At 33.0% G+C, this 18,965-nt stretch overlaps 1 protein-coding gene and 1 long non-coding RNA gene across 2 annotated transcripts in view; both read left to right on the top strand.

The window, feature by feature from the left end:
- The first annotated feature begins 212 nt into the window (after window positions 1–212).
- Window positions 213–18,965, top strand: part of LOC143225202 (uncharacterized) — a 58,345-nt gene continuing 39,592 nt past the window's right edge. Inside the window, exon 1 of the mRNA XM_076454204.1 lies at window positions 213–375. Coding sequence (XP_076310319.1) covers window positions 300–375 — 76 coding nt within the window. The 5' untranslated portion in view covers window positions 213–299. The remainder of the gene's footprint in view (window positions 376–18,965) is intronic.
- LOC143225203 (uncharacterized) lies at window positions 13,176–14,852 on the top strand. The gene is made up of 2 exons (XR_013013677.1): window positions 13,176–13,537; window positions 14,224–14,852. It is a non-coding gene; the product is annotated as an uncharacterized LOC143225203 (long non-coding RNA).

Raw genomic sequence — 18,965 nt, 5'->3', positions numbered from 1 at the left:
AAGTGCTTCAAAGTGCACATGGTTTTGCCTGGTATAAGAATAATATAATTACGTGTATATATATGTGTGTGTGTGTGTGTGTGTGTGTGTGTGTGTGTTGTAGAGAGAAGTAATTGCAAGTTTTTATAGAAATATTTTAATGGCCCCTTAAAAGGTTTTTCACTTCCAGAGTGCTGACTCCTCTTAAAACTCCGAAACAAAAGATGATCTTCTGGTAAATTACAGTCTATACCCACACCCCTCCAGCGTTGGTGTTTAGCTGCGGCACTTGATATAAGCGTACTAGAAAAACTATCAAAATGAGTTGCTGCTATGATCGTTTCGTATTGTATTTTGGCAACGTTATAGTTTTATTTTGTATATTGTATATTACAGGTAAGTTTCGAAACTATTTATTAAAAGTAAACAAGTCAGATTTATTTTGGATTTTTTTATTATTATGATTATAACATTTTCTTAGTGACAGGCGAATATTGAAATTATTTGCGTATATGAATGAGTGTATTCTACCTATTCTGTAATGGTATAGTAAATACCTGTTTTTATTTAATTGTAGTGAGGGATATATATTAATTTTTTTGACATTTGTGGCGTAACAAAACTAATTTGAAATACGGAAAACGGTAATAGAAAATTATGAAGAGTTGTAATTCTTTTTCATACTGCTTAACAAATAGTATTTCTTAGATGTAATACTATGATGAATTGTTCATATCATTCAATTCTTATAAGATTTTTTATAAGTGATATAATTCAGAACTTAATAAAACCTATTTTACAAAGCTGTATAATGAGATAACATTCCTATTGTCAAATTTTAAATAATAATTGATTTTACCAGAGACAAAATTATATAAGTTTCTTTCGTCTTTTTCCTTAGCTGTTTAGTCTGTGTTAAAAAGTATCCTTTAGTTTCTACTGTATTCACATCAATGAATGTTATTTTGACCAAGTAAGAGTGAAGCTCCTTAATCTACAAAAGTGTAAATGCAAAATTACTTTGTTTTCTAACTTAGCCAAGTGATAAGATACTAAACAATGTTTTCTTCAATATATAATTTTTGTAATTTCTCCACATTTTAAATGTCCTTGTTTTATATCATGGAGCTTGTTTTAAATGTTTCTCATACTAAGTTATTAAATGATAGCTTTACGTTTATCATGATAAAAACTATTTTCCCCCAAATAATAGATTGTATTGTTTTTCATTCTTGTCTTTTTTATGACTGAAACCTACGTGTTGTCTCAACAGCAATTACTTTTAAAATGTATTAGGAAGTTATTCTTCTTCTTCTTAAAAGCTTATTATTATTATATATATTCATTTTTTATGTTTTACTTATAACCATCTTTTTTTTTAATTTGTGAAGTTTCATCTATAGTACAAGTTATTTCCAAAAATGTTCGCCATTTTTAAACTACATTTTTCGTAAATGAATCTGTTCTTGACAACGTTTATTGATCTTTACGACGTATTATACATTTACACGCATTATATTCATGTACTTAATTTCATATTGTTTAAAAAAGCGATATTAATTTAAGAGAAAAGTGGTTTAGTTTGTTTTGAATTTCGCGCAAAGCTACACGAGAGCTGTTTGTGCGAGCCGTCCCTGATTTAGCGATGTAAAACTCGAGGTAAAAGAAAAGTGATTTAGGTGTACACTAAAATACGGTTTTGAAACATCATGTGCAATTTCCAAAGTGTTCTGACAAGAAAACTTATGGTACTTAGAATGTTTCTAAGGAACATGTGTTTTCCCAGCAGGAGTCGCCGATTTTTTAAAATAAAATAATTTAAAAATAATTTCGATAATCATTTTCTATCTGCCATAAACTAAGAAAAAATTACAGATAAGAATAAAAATGTATAAATTTAGATAAATTATATAATACACCAGTGTTGTAAATAAAAGTTTTGTTTGAAGTTAAACACAAAGTTACACAATTGGCTATCTGTGCTGTGACCACCACGAGTATTAAAACCAGCTTCTCGCATTGTAAGTACGCAAACATATCGCTCTGTTACTGGGAAGCTTATAAATAAAAGTACTATTAAACGTTTAATATGACGTAACTAATTGCTTAAAAGAAACCATTTAAAACTGGATTTTCTCTCAAGTAAGTCTCGATTCTTAACAAGGCCATAAAATCACCAACATTTTATAAATTGTTTATATTTTCTACTTTAATACACTCAAAACATATCCGTTTTGATTTTGATTTTTTGAGAGAGCTAAATTGCATACCCACCTCTACCTTTGGTGGAAGTCCAACAGATCCGGTAAAAGTTTACAAGTAAAAATGAACTCTCTGTCCATAATAGGCTGTCATTTTGAAGCTTTTATAATGCACTTTAAATGCCTTATCTTAGAAGTTTTGTTGATTATTTTAAGGAAACTTCACTATTCCGCCTTTTTTCTCTTAAAAGCATGCAAAAATTAGTTTAAGATGAACAAAATATCTGTGAAACTTTTCGGTATCGTTAATTCTCCAAGACATTTGTTCTAAAACGAGTGAAATGGATCGAAATCGAGAAAGTGTAGAAGTCAAGTAGAGAAAATGAACACAAATGGCAAGGCAGTTACGTCACTTCTTATTCAAAGCAGTACAATACAACTTAAAACGCGTGTGTTTGGTGCACCAAGTGCATGAAATTCAATAATACTCTTGACTTTTACTTGTACGAAAAACAATATGCTACATCGAAAAGTATAAAATATATCAAAAATACATTAATCATGAAATACTTGTTTGATCTGGGCTAAGCTCTTATTCTATCTAACCCTAGTACAAACCGGAATTTAATTGGTATGAATCAGAAAAGAGCAGGAAACTTAACTAGGAGTAATATCTTTATTCTAAGCTAATAGTTCTTAACCTGGGTTTAATCGAACCCCAGGGGTTCGGCGGAGGTCAAGACACACACACTGTGTGTGTGTTCATTCGGTTCACACCACTCGTATGATTTGTGACGTCATGCTCCACTTGGCCATCATTGGCTGCGGCTGATCACGTCACATCACTTGGCCTTAATATCTGTGCTACAGAGAACTTCGTGCGCTTAGCAGTCGACTTATGACTGTAGTAATCGTGCGTAATTTGTGATTTCTTTCCTAATTTTTCAATCCCTTCATACTAACTATGTCGAGCAAAAACAGAAAGTGGTCGGACGAATACGTACAATATTGATTCACGTGTATAACGGAACATTATGGGAGTCAGCGTTCTCAATGCATGATTTGCAATGCCAAGTTGAGAAATTATAGTCTAGCACCGGCAAAACTAAGAGAACACTCCCGAAAGCTGCATGGAGATGGGAAATACAAGAACACAACGCTTGTTGAATGCAAGGTAAAGAGAGCCAGGTTCGATGAAAAGGCTACTTTGCCTGTTCTCGGCTTTGTACCCATCGACAAACCGATCTTTACAGAATCGTACGAAGTTGCGTACTTAATCGCAAAGCAGGGCAAACCACACACCATTGGTGAAACATTCATAAAACCAGCTGCGTTGAAGATGGGGAATATCATGCTAGGAAAAACTGCTGAAAATAAGTTATCTCAAATTCTTCTTTCAAATGACACCATAATCAGCAAAATAAATGACATGAGCGATGACATCTTGGCTCAAGTAGTTGTAGATCTGATTCAAGCCCAGCAAAATTCAGCCTTCAACTCGACGAGATCACCGACGTTTTCAATCTAAGCCAGCTGGTTGTATTCGTGCACTTTGTGAAGAACGACGAGATAAAAGAAGAATTTTTTTATTTTCTAAGCCTCTTACAACAACAACTAAGGCAGCTGACGTGAAGAAACTTGTGGATGGCTTCTTCAAAGATGTGTTTTTTGCAGTTTGTTCGGATGAAGCTCCACTCATGCTGAGACGAAACTCTGGTTTTGGTGCGCTCGTGAAAGCCGATGCACCACACATCATTGTAACGCACTGTGTTCTGCACAGGCATGCGTTGGCAACAGAAACCTTGCCTTCAAAACTGGAAGAAGTATTAAAAATTGTAATGGAATGTGTGAACTTTGTGCAAAGTAGTGCCCTGAAATACCTCATCTTCAAACAGCTATGTAATGAAACGGGCTCTGAATTTGAGGTACTTCTATACCATTCTAACGTTTGGTGGTTATCTCGGAGAAAGATGCTGAATCGTGTTTTTGCCATCCGTGTGGAATTAGCCCTGTTTTTATGAGAGCACCAACATTGTCATGAAGATTGCTTTGAAAATCTGAGCTCATTCTCATTTTGGGGTACATGGCCGATATCTTCAATGCTCTCAATCATCTTAATCAACAGATGCAGGATGGTGGAGTCAACATCATTTAAGCGGAAGAAAACCTGAAGGCTTTTCAAAAAAGCTACCGTTATGAAAACGACGAACAGAGAATAATAACTTCGCAAACTTTCCCCTGCTGGACGACTGTGTAAGTAAGAACGAAAATGTGTTTGAAAACGGAGATATTTTTGTACCCGGGGAACTGAAGCAAACAATTGCCATGCACTTAAGTGAGCTCGCAAAGTCTCTCGACGGATACTTCCCCATCAGAGAGTCATATCCAGCATGAATGAGACAGCCGTTCACGTTCAGTGTTGCGACAGCAGATGTCAATGATGAATATCTCGACGAAATCATTGAACTTCAGCAGAGCCAGGTTCAACAGCAACTTTTCAGAACAACAATGCTCTAAACATTTTGGTGTCACCAAATCGTAGCGTACCCTCTTATTGCTAAGAAAGCCCTTGAGATACTCATACCGTATGTTGCAACGTATCGTTGCGAGCAATCCTTTTAGAGGATAGTAGACATAAAAACAAAGAAAAGGAACAGACTTTATTGCAAAAATGATATGAGAGTGGCACTTGCTAAGGTGAAGCCGCGCATTTCTGAACTTGTCTCTGAAAGGCAACAGTTTTTTTTTGTTGTTTTTGGAATTTCGCACAAAGCTACTCGAGGGCTATCTGTGCTAACCGTCCCTAATTTAGCAGTGTAAGACTAGAGGGAAGGAAGCTAGTCATCACCACTCACCGCCAACTCTTGGGCTACTCTTTTACAAACGAATAGTGGGACTGACCGTCACATTATAATGCCCCCCACAGCTGAAAGGGCGAGCATGTTTGGCACGACTCGGGCGCGAACCCGCGACCCTCAGATTACGAAGCGCACGCCTTAACGCGCTAGGCCATGCCAGGCTCGAAAGGCAACAGCAAAAGTCACATTGATTTGCAGTAAATATTCATTGAACTATGTTTTTGTTTTTGTGTGAAATTCATGTTTTGTTGGTTTTTGTTCTTTGAACAGAGTGATATTGTGTGCAACTGATGCATGGTTCATTTTGTGCACTAATAAAATATCTACTTACGTTTTGAATTTGAAAAAATCATATTTTATTTTTCCAATTACGAAGGGCTCAGTGAATGGAAGTTCGAAACTTCCGGGGTTCAGTACCTCCAACAAAGTTAAGAACCACTGTTCTAAGCATTAAATTGGATATTTTATTACTAAAAATTTTGGTTACTATGGGAAACAAACCAAAATACAAAATACTCAGTTACATTCTCTGGCTTGTAGAATTCTGTTCAATCTCAGATACTTAGGATAGATATTGTGATAATTATTTTCGGATTATTCTGTACAATATAAATATATATATATATATCATTTTTAACTATATGGGAAAGTTTAATACATATTTCTTCTGAATCTGAACAACTATGTTAATATGCCAAGTTTGACCCGGATCAGCAAATTTGTTTAGGAGGAGACTCGTTCACAAAGAAACAAAACGTTTTTTTTTATTATTACCTTGTTACTTCACGGGTGTGTATGGCTCATGCGCGAAATACAATTTCACCGCAATTTATTTATTCAACTCTTAAATAATTTTTTGCACTAAAATACAGAATCAACTGCCACAAGAAAACTATATTTATATGGTGAATTTTACTTATGTAGATCATTCCATACACTGTACCGTTCAATTCTATATCAAGAAAAGTTTAATAATTAATGTCGCTGTGTGAAAATCTTCCAATGACTTTCTACTTGAATAATGAATGGGTAATAACCCTTATTTTTAAAATTCTTGGATATTTTCAACTTATTTAGGTATTTGCTCTTCATGTCTTTCTTATCTTTGCAGTCATTTACATAAACAAATACGAAGACAAGTGTACACAGTGGTTCATAGAAAATTCAGGATGCTGAAGACGTCCAAGAATGTCAGTAAATGCACAGCTTTATAGATGTAAAATATAAAAATTAGTGAATCATTTCTATTTGAAAAACTAAGAAAAAATTAACTGATATTTTTTGTAATTTTTTAAAATAAGATAGTGTATAGAACACTCCCTCATCTGTGAATGATTGAACAACTTCAAAATATTCTTGAAAAATAAAAACCTGAGAATATGAGCTGAAAACCAGATAATAAGGTATGTTATTAGTGGAAACTACGAACTGTCCATCACACTCGTAGTTACGTGTTTGTATGACAAGACACATTTAGTAGATTTGGGGCTGGATCTGAATGCTTGTTTGTTTCTTTGCTTTTGAGAGCAAAGCCACATTCCGTTATCTGCTGTGTTCAAAGTTAGGAATCGAACCCCAGATTTTAGCGATGTAAATATGAAGAAGTACAGCTATCTTACCAGGGAGATATATATCAGTGTAGTAAAATATATGTAATCCACTATTTGTTTCGTGAGTATACCAAAGATTAACCAACTACAAATAAGTTTGTCAAAAAGTTTACTAAACTGTCGATTATCTTAAAACCAATCATGTGATAGTTGAGTAAGGAAGCACATTACGCTATTGTAATAGTAGGTAGGTCAATAACGATTTATAAGTATAAGGAAAAGTTTCATTGATGGTGGAACATACTACATGTTTCAACAGAACGTTGGTCTCTTATTGTTATTTGTTATTAAGCACAAAGCCACACGAAGGGCTATCTGTGCTTTACCCACCACTGGTATGAACACTACTAAGCAATTCAAGGTTTATATATCGTTACAAAGACAAAAGGGATTAAATGTGACAGAAATAGTGTCAGTGGGTGAGACAATATAGGTATAGGTTGAGTTCTGGTCAAAGTGTATGAACAACGAATAGATCTTGCAACATGTAGCTGAAGTTTTCAGGACCATTATTATGGTTTAATAATAGGTCACTTGCTTTAACGATTTCTATAGTTTCTAAACGGCTTCTTTCTTTTCTAGATTTTTGTTGATGCACGAAAATAATTTCATTCAAAAGTGTTTCGTGATCTGTTCATATAGATGGTAAGTTAAAGTAGATATATATGGAATTCACCTTTACGCATGTTATCTTGATATTTTTGTGTATTAATGCTAAAAAACGTAACGTTTGTCCTACATTTTTTTTCACATTCATATGAGATACAGTACGTGCCCTGTTTTTGTTCTTACAGTACGGATTCTTTCAGGTTAGGTAGTGAGATGTTAATTTTATGTCAAGTATAAAACACTTTTTGCATCAATGCTCAAATTATTAGAAACGCTATTTATTGCATTCATTAACAATTTCCGATACAAAAGGAAATGAAACACAATTGTTCTGTTTTATGTTGTTGGTAGTGAAAGATCAGATTTAACAATACTTTTCGGTTTTTTTTTTGGTGTTTGATACAAACCTTATCTATTATAGTAGAGTTAAAACCTCTACACAGTGGTCTATTCTTCAAGTAACTCAATGAGTAAGTTTTATGGGCTCAATGTTATATAGATAACGATTAGATCTAATGTGTGACGAAGCGTACTTTCATAGATATATGTGTGTGTGTATATATATATCAAGCAATACTCTGTAAGGTTGATAACGTGTTCTATTACAAGATTGTCCTATACTGTGTTTTTTCTTTCTTTTGAATAGTGTACGGGTTGTTCAACCTGTATTGAGGTGAATAAACATTTTGTGTTAAATATGCCAGTATATCTTCTTGTTTTAGTTCGAACTGTTTAGGTGCAAGATCCATTATCTAATAAAGTGTCAACGCCTACTTTATTATGTGGTTATCTACGACTACAATTTCACCACCTTTGTCAGCTCTTGATATATCTTGTTAGATTTTAATTATTTTAGGGCGTTAGCTTCATTTCTGTTAATGTTAGGTTTTAATATTTTGCCCTTAGATACTGTACGTCTAAAATCGTTATTAATTTGGATTTTTTCGGGCTCATTAAGAATTAAATTTAAAGAAGTGATATCAGATTTTGTGGTTGAAACAATTTTTTATAAGAATATTGCCCCCCAATGGCTCAGCGGTATGTCTGCGGACTTACATCGCTAAAAACCGGGTTTCTATACCCGTGGTGGGCAAAGCACAGATAGCCCATTACGTAACTTTGTGCTTAATTCAAAATAACAACAAATTATAAGAATATTTCTAGGTTTAACACAGAAATTTGATTATCAGTTAATGGTTTACTAAAACTATTTAATGCTGGAGAAGGAAGATTAAAGGTTGGAAGTTTTCATTTCACATTTTTGGTTTTCTGTCAGTTGGTTGGTCCTTTTCTTCTCTACAGTGTTGATCAATGTAAACCAATTGGTGCTCTCTAGTCTGTTATAATATTTAGGAGTGGATTTGTTAGCAAGTTCTAGTTGTTTACAGTAGAGTTGTACTTCTAACTTGTTTGCTTGTTTTGACTTTCTCGCAAAACTACGCGAGGGTTATCTGCACTAGCCTTCCATAATTTAGGTTTCAGCTTACTCTTTTATCATCAAATAATAGGATGGACTTTATAACACCTTTACGGCTGAAAGGGCAAACATGTTTAATGTGACAGCGAATCGAAACCACGACCCTCAGATTACGAGTTTAGTTTCCTAACCACCTTCACCATGCAGGACCTTAAGTATAACTTCCGCCTATGCGTGAGCCATAAGGAAAAGCAGAGTCAAAAATATGTGCAATTTCTATGTCATTCACACATATGTATGTATATATATATATTTGTATATATTATTGTGTTTAATACGTTTGAACGTGGCAAATAGAGTTGAAAAATAATGTTAACAACTTACATGTTGGTTTGAGTTGATTGTTGTTAATCACAAAACTTAACAAAGCATTATAACATAATAATCTTTGTAACATTGTCAATAAAGACTCGTACGAGATAAATTATAAAACGTAACAACCAGAATTCAACCTCAACATATATCCTGTTGTCTACCGACACTACTTCCGACACATTTATTCCCTGTTGCCATTGTAACGATATATAAAATTTGAATTGCTTAGTACTGATCATACCTGAAGAAGACAGACCAATGTTCTGTTGAAACATGTAATAAGAATAAAACTTTTCATTACTGTACCTGCTACCAGTCTTGCTAAAATCAACAAATAAACAGATATGAAGTTATTATTCAGCTCTTATATCCAAGGAACCATGTTAGAAAAGATTAATCGTAAATACATATTCTAATATTTTTCCAGTATCATACACTTTGGCACTCTATTCTCAGGTAAATTATCTATACTAGTGCTTAGAGGGTCATAGAAACGTATAAAGTAGAAGCGATCAAGATATTATAAATGTACGTAATCAAGTTTATCAACTTTTATTACAAAAAAAAATCCCCACAGTGGCACAATGGTATGTCTGTGGACTTACAATGGTAGAATCCTGGTGTTGATACCTGTGGTGGGCAGAGAACAGATAGCCCACTGTGTAGCTTAGTGCTTAGCTTCAAAACAACCTTACTAAAAGAAAATTTCAATAATTTGATTTAAGAAAATCGGTATATCATCACTCACATTTTACAAAATTTTAACTCTAAGTTTTTGGTTCTTTTTGGTGAATATATACATACCTTTTCATTTAAACATAGTAATATAGGTTATCATGTATTAGAGCTCTTTGGTATAACTTTAATTTATTCTAAATGGAAAAACATTTAACTGATATTAATTTTGTTTTGTTAGCCAACCTAATCATTTCTTTATACAGTCCTTACTTAACAATAGTACAAATTTATAAAATCTAGTATCACACCAACAAAAACAATTCAAAATAACTTCAGTAGCGTGAAAATTGTTATTTATGATTATTGGCCTTGAACGATTCTAAAACGTTAAAACTATATAATTTTTAATTTCTATAAATATTCTAGACAACACAGTTGTTATGAAAGTTTTATGTCCGTATCTTTCTTGTAAATGTGATATTTAAAACAAGTTAATAGAAGTTTCAAATAGGAAATTCAGTTAGAGAATTCAGAGAGAAATACAAAAAAAAAAAAAATCGTACACACGTTTCATGAATGCTTCATTTATTACTGGTCGTAGGTTCGCCAGTAAAGGTGTCATCAAGTACAGACAGAAATGGTTTGTAAACAGTTTTATAAATGTTTAACCAAAGACCCGGTAGCAACCTCGACATTCATCTTCAACAAATGGGAAGAATGTTTAGTTGGTTTGGTCGGTTGGAGGTTTTTCTGGATATGTTTTAATACTCCTATTTATTTATAGAATTTCCAGGCTTTTTAGTATATAGCTACTTCAGTAAATCTTCTCACAAAATACATTACACACTGAGCACAGAAATCTGCTTATCGATCTTCTGAGGTACAAACAATCTAAGCAAAACATTCTGCAACAAAAATTACAAAATCGAAAACTACAACTACCGTGGTGTTAACCAATTAACATGTCAAGATTGTAATAAAGTATAACTTAAGTCAAACATAGAATATTTTGTCGTCATATAGCTATGCTTGTGAAACGAAACTAGTTATGAAGTATATTATTTGTGAAACAGCATGAATGTTATCAACATATTTTGATTTATGTACTAATTATCCTGATATATATATGTTTTGGGGAGGGGAGGAGTGGTGTGGGATTCTGTGTAATTATCAACGTACAAGGTGGTCCGGCATAGCCAGGTGGTTAAGGTGCTCGACTGGTAATCTGAGGGTCTAGAGTACAAATCCCCGTCGCTACAAACATGCTCGCCCTTTCATCAATGGTGACGTCATAATGTGACGATCAATTCTACTATTCGTTGGTAAAAGAGTAGCCCAAAAGTTGGCGGTGAGTGGTGATGACTAGCTGCCTTCCCTTTAGTCTTACACCGCCAAATTAGGAACTTCTAGCACAAATATCCTCGTGTAGCTTTGCGCGAAATTAAAAAACAAACAAACAATATGCATGATAAAGCAAAGGAAATCTCGTTATGTCTCAAGATAAGTTGGTGAGAAAGGATACTGCAAAAGTTCATACTTCCCTTTTCCAAACACGTAGCGTTTTTTTGTTTTTGTTTTTTAACCGCACAGCTCTGGGTAAACAAAATAAAGAATCTGGTGAAACTCTTCGCCTTGTTCAACCTTACACTTTACAAAAGACCTGTGTAGAACCGTTTAAAAGAGCTCATTCGTTATTAACGTCACCAACTTCATTAGCTGGTGTAATCAACTATTTAGTTTAAAAACCGACTATATATATATAAAGTGCACAGATTCGTTGTATTAAATTGCATTGGTATATGTAGTTATTGGTTAAACAGCCAAATTGTGAAAGTAATAGCGAACGTAAAACAGATTTAAATGGAACAACTAATTCTTAAGTAATAATGTATAAAAAAATTGTAATTAGCATTTACTTATTATAATTGTGATGACATTTACTATCTCTTTTTACTTTATTGTTCATACTTTTCAAAACTGGTTAAAACTATTCTATTTTCACAATTCAAGTCTTCCTCCTTCTGTCCATAACTTCCTGTTTAGAGTAATAATATACGTATAACGTACATATAACTTTCTATTTAACAATCCATCCACTCATTACTTTTATAGTTCGTCTACCTGTCAACTTGAGTAGCAAAGAGTTTTGTTGTGTTTTTTGTTTTTGTTGTTTTGGTGGGGGAGTGGTGTTTTAAATTTTAAAATGAAAACATTCATTTAGTTGCTAAAGATGACTATTTACACCAAGGCGCTATCTGTTTCTTCAAAGCATGCGCTTCTGCCATTTGAATTTAATAAGGAAGTTGTTATTATTATCATTAGTATTATCCTTTTAAGGAGAACACATGTACTTGGGTTGTTAGTGCTTTAACATATTAGTCATCCTTGCTGTTAGAGTGGTCTTTCAATTTCATTATATACCAAGTAGGCTGTTTATTTGTCGTTGTTATTATTTGTAAGTCTGTTAATAAAAAACAACTGGGCAAGTTCTTACTAAAATGTATAAGTTTTAAATACATTACACTATTACATAATATTACGTCATCTGCATCTTAAGTTTAAAATGAAAGAGCGTTTAACACGTAACATTTTGCTTTATTTCTTTATAGTTCAGTACAAAACACAAGGTCTCTTATATTTATTTAGATAATTTATAAGAGAAGATTGGGTTTATACTCTCTCTTTAATGAGAGTATTGTAGTGACATAATTTTACGTAATTATTGTGCTTGTTTCTAGAAAGTAAAAACTGGAACGCAATTGGCTAAAATTTTATCATTTCTGTTACTTCTACGTCTTTTTATATTGTGATGAATCAAATAACATAATATATTCATGGAAGCTGTGCAATTATGGATAGATGTATATTGTTGTGAATGATTAAGTAGTTTATTTGAATATCGAAAAGTACTGTGAACCTCGTTCCCTGAACTTAAATGAACAGTTTATTTATTTTCCATATATGAATAAAATACATACATTTTTTAAAATCAATGAATTTTTCAGAAAAAATATAAGGAAACCAAAAGAGACTGGCTTAGAGTTCGGCCGCTTACCCACCTCTCTCAACTCCAATCGATGCTCTTTACACCTAAATTCATAGCTGTAATTCTTTCATAAGAAATCAAACAACATTACCAAGTGTTTTTTTTTAATATATACTATCCTAACTGTTTTTGTTGTTTTTTTTACTGTAATGATGGAAATAGAAAATACTGAAATATAGGTATGGCTCAGTTTTTCTGCATTGATACTTACCTGTGTTATGCTTCCATATCTTAAATTTTCAATATTTCAAAGTTTATTTCTTTTTTTTACGCTAGTAGAAAATTGTAAAGATAATTATTTAAGATAGCTGTTGCTGTATGTAAAAAAGATTTTAGAGGTGAATTTTACAGAAAAAAGAAAACTTTGCAGTCAAAACAACTACTCATACTGATTAATTTTGCAAGTTCACATTTTTTATAAAACATATGTGCTAATAAATGAAACATAGAACTTGGTGCAGAAAGAACCCTTTCCGAGCAGCAATCCAAACGTATTAGTTTTTACGTTTGCCGCTAGGAAAAGTACTGTGATGTAATAGTTGCCAAACAAACTGCCAACGCCAGCGCGTTGAATGTAAATAAACATGGCTAGTGCATACGGAGAAACAGAGGCGGAGTCTGTTTTGACTTTGTGTTCTGAACAGTGTCGAGTAGCGCCATATCAATTCGAACATACTCTAAACGAACCTAGAACAGTTACTTTTGACACAGATCTGACAAGTTCTAGTGATGAGGACAGTTTTATGACCGAGAGTAGCGGAACTGTGAGTGATACTGAAGAAATAAGATTATATATTAAAACAATATGCTTTATGAGGTTTATGAGATTTACATTTAATATGACAATGTCAAAGTACTGTGTTAAGATTAATTTTATTATGATGAGTTATGGAAATATGTTATGGAGTTTATATTTGATTGTTTACAAGTCTACAATGTTTTTTTTTTAAATACATAATATGTACTTGATTACTTCAACATGTTCAAGACATAGTCTTATTTCAATTTATCTTGAAATGTTAAATTTTAAAAATGGTATTCTTCAAACTTTTCCATATGTAAAAATGATACAAAAACATCTACAGAATGATCTACCATCTTTTAAACTTGGAATATACTCTATTTGGAATAGATTTGTCCGTTGTCTAGACTAGGAAATCAATGTTTCACTGACTTTCAGGTGCCACAAATGCAAAACACGCTCATGAATGTGAAATGTGTATGTCTAGTTACATTCTTCAAAAACTTGTACTTTTAAATTGATTATATTGTACTAGTTATTGTTTATCGCTTTATACTGCACACATACCTTAAATTTGTTCTTTTCGTGATGGCAAGGGATGGATTCAGAGAGATGTAACCTGTACGCTGTAGGCTGAGATCAGTTCTCAGCTCTACACGAGAAAAGATGGTGAGAACGATCCTGTCTACTGCCAATGTTTTTTTTCAGTCTCAACCTGCCTGGCTTGAAACCCATGGAATCCAAAACAGTGGGATCCGACACAAAACAAGAGAGTTCAAAGAGATCTTGACAAAGCTTTGCATGGAGTGAAAGAGTTCAGTTCTTCCTATTTACCATCCTCACTCACTGTCGCCACCTTGCCGGTTCCTTCCCCTTGCACGGAAACGAAAAGAAACTTTTGCCGAACCGTTTTTACAAAAGTAAGCAACGCAGTAAACCATGTTGTCATAAAACAAACATAAAGTAGCAATATCAAGACAAAAAATAGTCTCACAAAGTATGTAATCCGAAAAATGCACCGATAGATTTACATAAAACACAAGCACTGAAAGGAACAAAATGGTCGGCACGCAACGAAGCGTGTTTGGCAACTATTACGTCATAATTGTAAAACGTCACGAAAACAGCCAAACGACCGAGAGGAACTTGAGTTCAAGGACCTACATATTGTGTTTCATTTTTTACTCAAAAACTAAAGTGTTTAAAATATGGCAACCACACAGAAATTATACCTAACCAAAGTACAGTTTCTAAGGCAATTATTAAATTTGTTGAAAATTCACCTTTAAGCTACTTCAAGATTTTCTTATATATTGAAATGTAAGTAACGAAATAAATCTCTGAACTGTTATTTGATCTATATCTTATAATTATAACTTATATAAAGTATATACAACAAACATATATATCACAAACAGCGTAGAAATAGTTAAATTCACAAATGTCACAATACATACCTTTATAATGCATTTTGCGTGCGAGCGTCTAAATAATAACATTTTGTATCGACGTCATTTTAGAATTAAATAATTCAGGTTAGCATTTATACTTTTGGCATCCAAAAGATGGTTCGACATGTTTTTTTTTTTTAAATAATGAGTGCACTAATAAGTAGATTTGGTTTGTTTTGAATTTCACGCAAAGCTACACGAGAGCTATCTGCGCTAGCTGTCCCTAATTTAGCAGTGTAAGACTAGAAGGAAGACAGCTAATCATCACCATCCACCGCCAACTCTTGGCTTGGGCTACAATTTTACCAACGAATAGTGGGATTGACCGTCAAATTATAACGCCCCCACGGTTGAAAGGGCCAGCATGTTTGGTGTGACGGGGATTCGAACCCGCTACCCTCAGATTACGAGTCAAGTTCCTTAATCACCTGGTCATGCCGGGCCCTAATACGTAGAGATGAGTGCATAGTGTGTGTATATTTGTTTTAAAATATCCACACAATTTTTACTCTTTGACGCAAATACTCCAATACTAGTTTAGACATTCTTACGTGGCCTCTTCTGTCGGATAGTGTCACAAGAAAGGTATTTCATGACAGAGCTTATGTGATGAATTTCACGTAGGATCTTATGTAGTTATATAAATATAGTTTAATTATTAAACCTCTTAACACTGGTTATTTCAATACCCTTTGTTTTGTTTTTGCAAATAATATGTACACATGAGTGGGTAATTTACACTATTTAAATTGTTATTAAATATCTTGGGAAATAATGAGAAAAACTGCTCCCATAGTAGACTAACTTATAAACGTTATCTTTCTAAAACCGACTGGGGAGACCCTAATTTCCCCTGAACCAAAAACAACAGTACCCATTTTATTGAAATCTGAAGCGGTACTCCTACATTTTTTTCCTAATTATCTTACACAGTTGATATCACACCAGAAGCTACGTTTGTACATTTTAACCGTCACACCTAAACAACATATTTGTCTATTTACTTATTCGTCCCCTCTAATTCGTTTCTCTATTATTATGGTGAAACTATGTGAATATCTGTTCGACTAACTTCTCATTGCAGGATTTTCTCTTCTCATTTCTCTGCTAAGGTTTTACATAACTTTTATAAGCAATTATTACGACAATGTTTAATAATTCAACGGCATATTCTTTAATATAATGACTGTATAATTCACGAAACTACATTGTGTTAAGGATGATGTTAGTGACTAAGCTTTCATTCACTTGACTTCATCTGAGAAAGAGAATAATTGACCCATAGAGAAAGAAGGATAGTACATTAGGGAACATCCGGTCTCCTTGTATGGCAGTTCCTGGTGAAACATAAATAGAACTAGAAATTAATGTTAATAGTTCCAGGAAAAGACCAGCTCATCTTCATTGCTTTCAGTTTGTTTTCTCTCATATGCCAAATTTCGATTCGACTAAACAAGTGTATTTAAGAATAATTTTTGTTTGAAATATTTTAAATGCAGATTTTCTAGCTGAAATAAAATTAAAGAAATAAATATTTGATATTTTCATATTGAACATACTTACATAACGATAAGAAGACTGAAAAACACATGGAGTAGCTCGTAGAAGGAAAAAAAATCCTTACCATTTAAAAGTCTTTAGCAGTGTAAGGCTAGAGGGAAAGCACTAATCATCACCACCCACCTCCAACACTTGAACTACTCTTTTTATCGACGAATAATGGGATTGACCGCATATAACGCTCCAAGGTTGAAAGGGCGAGCATGTTTTGTGTGACAGGGTTAACAAATTCACATTGTAATTTATGTGCGTTTTCTGTTTCAGTTTGGTTATGACTAAGCTTTGCTGTACTTAATATTATCAATAGATGAACTTATGTTATTTTACGACCTAAAGTTAGACCTTTTGAAAACCTTTGTCAAGCTTTTAATATGTTGTACAAAATACGCACAAAGGATGTTTTCATCCTCTTTTTTAATTTTCCACTGAAATGAAGTGCGCGCTTATGCGCATTTAGATGGTAAATTGCATGTGTATTTTTGGGGCGAACAAAAATTATTATTATTAGGTCACTTATTATTTATTTTTTTCAGAAATGTGTAATTCATACAAGGAAATTTCAGAAATTGGTAAAATTGCATAATCACAGAATTGAATAAAAACGAAGATTACTATATGTTTTACAAAACTTTTATTTATTCACGTCCATACTTTCGCCTGATGATGCCTATACTGGCCAAACCACGACTATGAATAAATGAGGTTTTTTTTGGAAAAGACCAATTGTCTTTGTTTATTTCATCAATTCTGTAATAGATAAGATATTGAAAAATAATTTTAATAACTGTCATTAAACAACTGCACTAAGAAAAATATGTGTATTTTATAACCATCTCATTATTTATGCATATGACTAGTTTATTTAGTAATATTTATTTATCTGAGTATCCTACACAAGTTTCAAAAGTACAGTGGCACTAGGGTTGATATATAGTTTGTCAGTATTTTCTTGTATTAATGTCCCTTATTATCTATTAACAGTTGCCCGAACTGGTTCTGTTGTATAGATCTTGATTTCGGAACTGGCAAGTCAGTCTTAAACGTATACAATTCCAAAAATATTTCCTGCATATGAAGATATGGTGCGTAAAAGGTGTAACAGTAAATCCCTTAGCGTGGATGATGAGTAGTAGGATGAGACAGCGGCAAAGGGACTTAATAGCTTTGATAAAATACAAAATGCAAACGTACACTACAAATCTCTTGGAAAATCAGCAAATTATTTTAATCATAATTTACACAATGTATTTGCGATTGTTATACAATTGCTCAGAGACTGATTCTATTACAGTGAACCACTATGTAATACAAATAGTTGTCGATGAATGTAATTTTTAGCGGGTTCGAAACCCTACCACACCAAACATCTTCACCCTTTCAGCCGTGGAAGAGTTATAATGTGATGGTCCGTCTCACTATTCGTTGGCAAAAGAGTAAACCAAGAGTTGTCGATGGGTGGTAATGATTAACTGCCTTCCCTCTAAACTTACACTGTTAAATTAGGGAAGGATAGTGCAGATAGCCCTCGTGCAGGTTTGCACAACATTAAAAACAACAACAAGCTGTTATAACATTATAAAACCACCATCATTGAAAGATCGTGCATGTTTGTGACAGTATACACACCAGTCCAATATAGAAAGGAACCTAAATACTTATCCCATAGGTAAATTTCATAAAATTAAGATACAATATAATTGCAAATTGATAACATATATATCAATTTCATATACCTGACAGTAAACCGTATCTCATTTTAAATAATAATTGTTGTTCGTGTAAACAATGGTTAACAAGTCCGTGCCCTTGATAAGGTTTATAATATGAAGAACATGTAATCTGGTCACTGACTTCCAGTGATTGCGTACTTATCATAACTCATACAGTAAAAACAAAACTTAAGTTAGTTAGTTAACGTTTTAAGATTGAGTTACAAGGAGTCATTATTTAACACAACTATTTTTACACCTGGTGAGTAAAGTGACAACATTATTATCAACAGTTTATCATTTATAAACAACAATCAGTTTACTATTGTTGTATAATACCGATTGTTGGAGCTCAAATACATATTTTATATAAAATGAAATTAAGATTCAAGACAAATTTGATTTTTTTTCTTATATTCGAGTAATTCAACGAACACAATAATTAAACTAAATGATAAATCTTGGTAAAAATTTTGACAGTTTCATAATACCATAACATAATTAAAAACGTGTATTATGGATTAAGCCTTTGTGTTAGTCTTTAATGTTCGTTCAGTCATCATATTATTATTATATTAAGTAGAAACAAATAAGCAGCAATTAAGCAGCGTTAAGTTCCTTAAATTAACATTACTCAGACATACTTTTATTATTAGTTGAATCATTTGAAAAATAAAGTTAATCAGATCAATGTTTTGTAACCTTTCAGAGTAATAAAGTGAACTTGATA

Source organism: Tachypleus tridentatus, chromosome 9 (assembly GCF_004210375.1).
Source record: "Tachypleus tridentatus isolate NWPU-2018 chromosome 9, ASM421037v1, whole genome shotgun sequence".
In the NCBI taxonomy this organism is placed as follows: domain Eukaryota; kingdom Metazoa; phylum Arthropoda; class Merostomata; order Xiphosura; family Limulidae; genus Tachypleus; species Tachypleus tridentatus.
The sequence above is the reverse complement of the archived record's forward strand: the minus strand, read 5'-3'. Positions and strand labels throughout refer to the sequence as shown.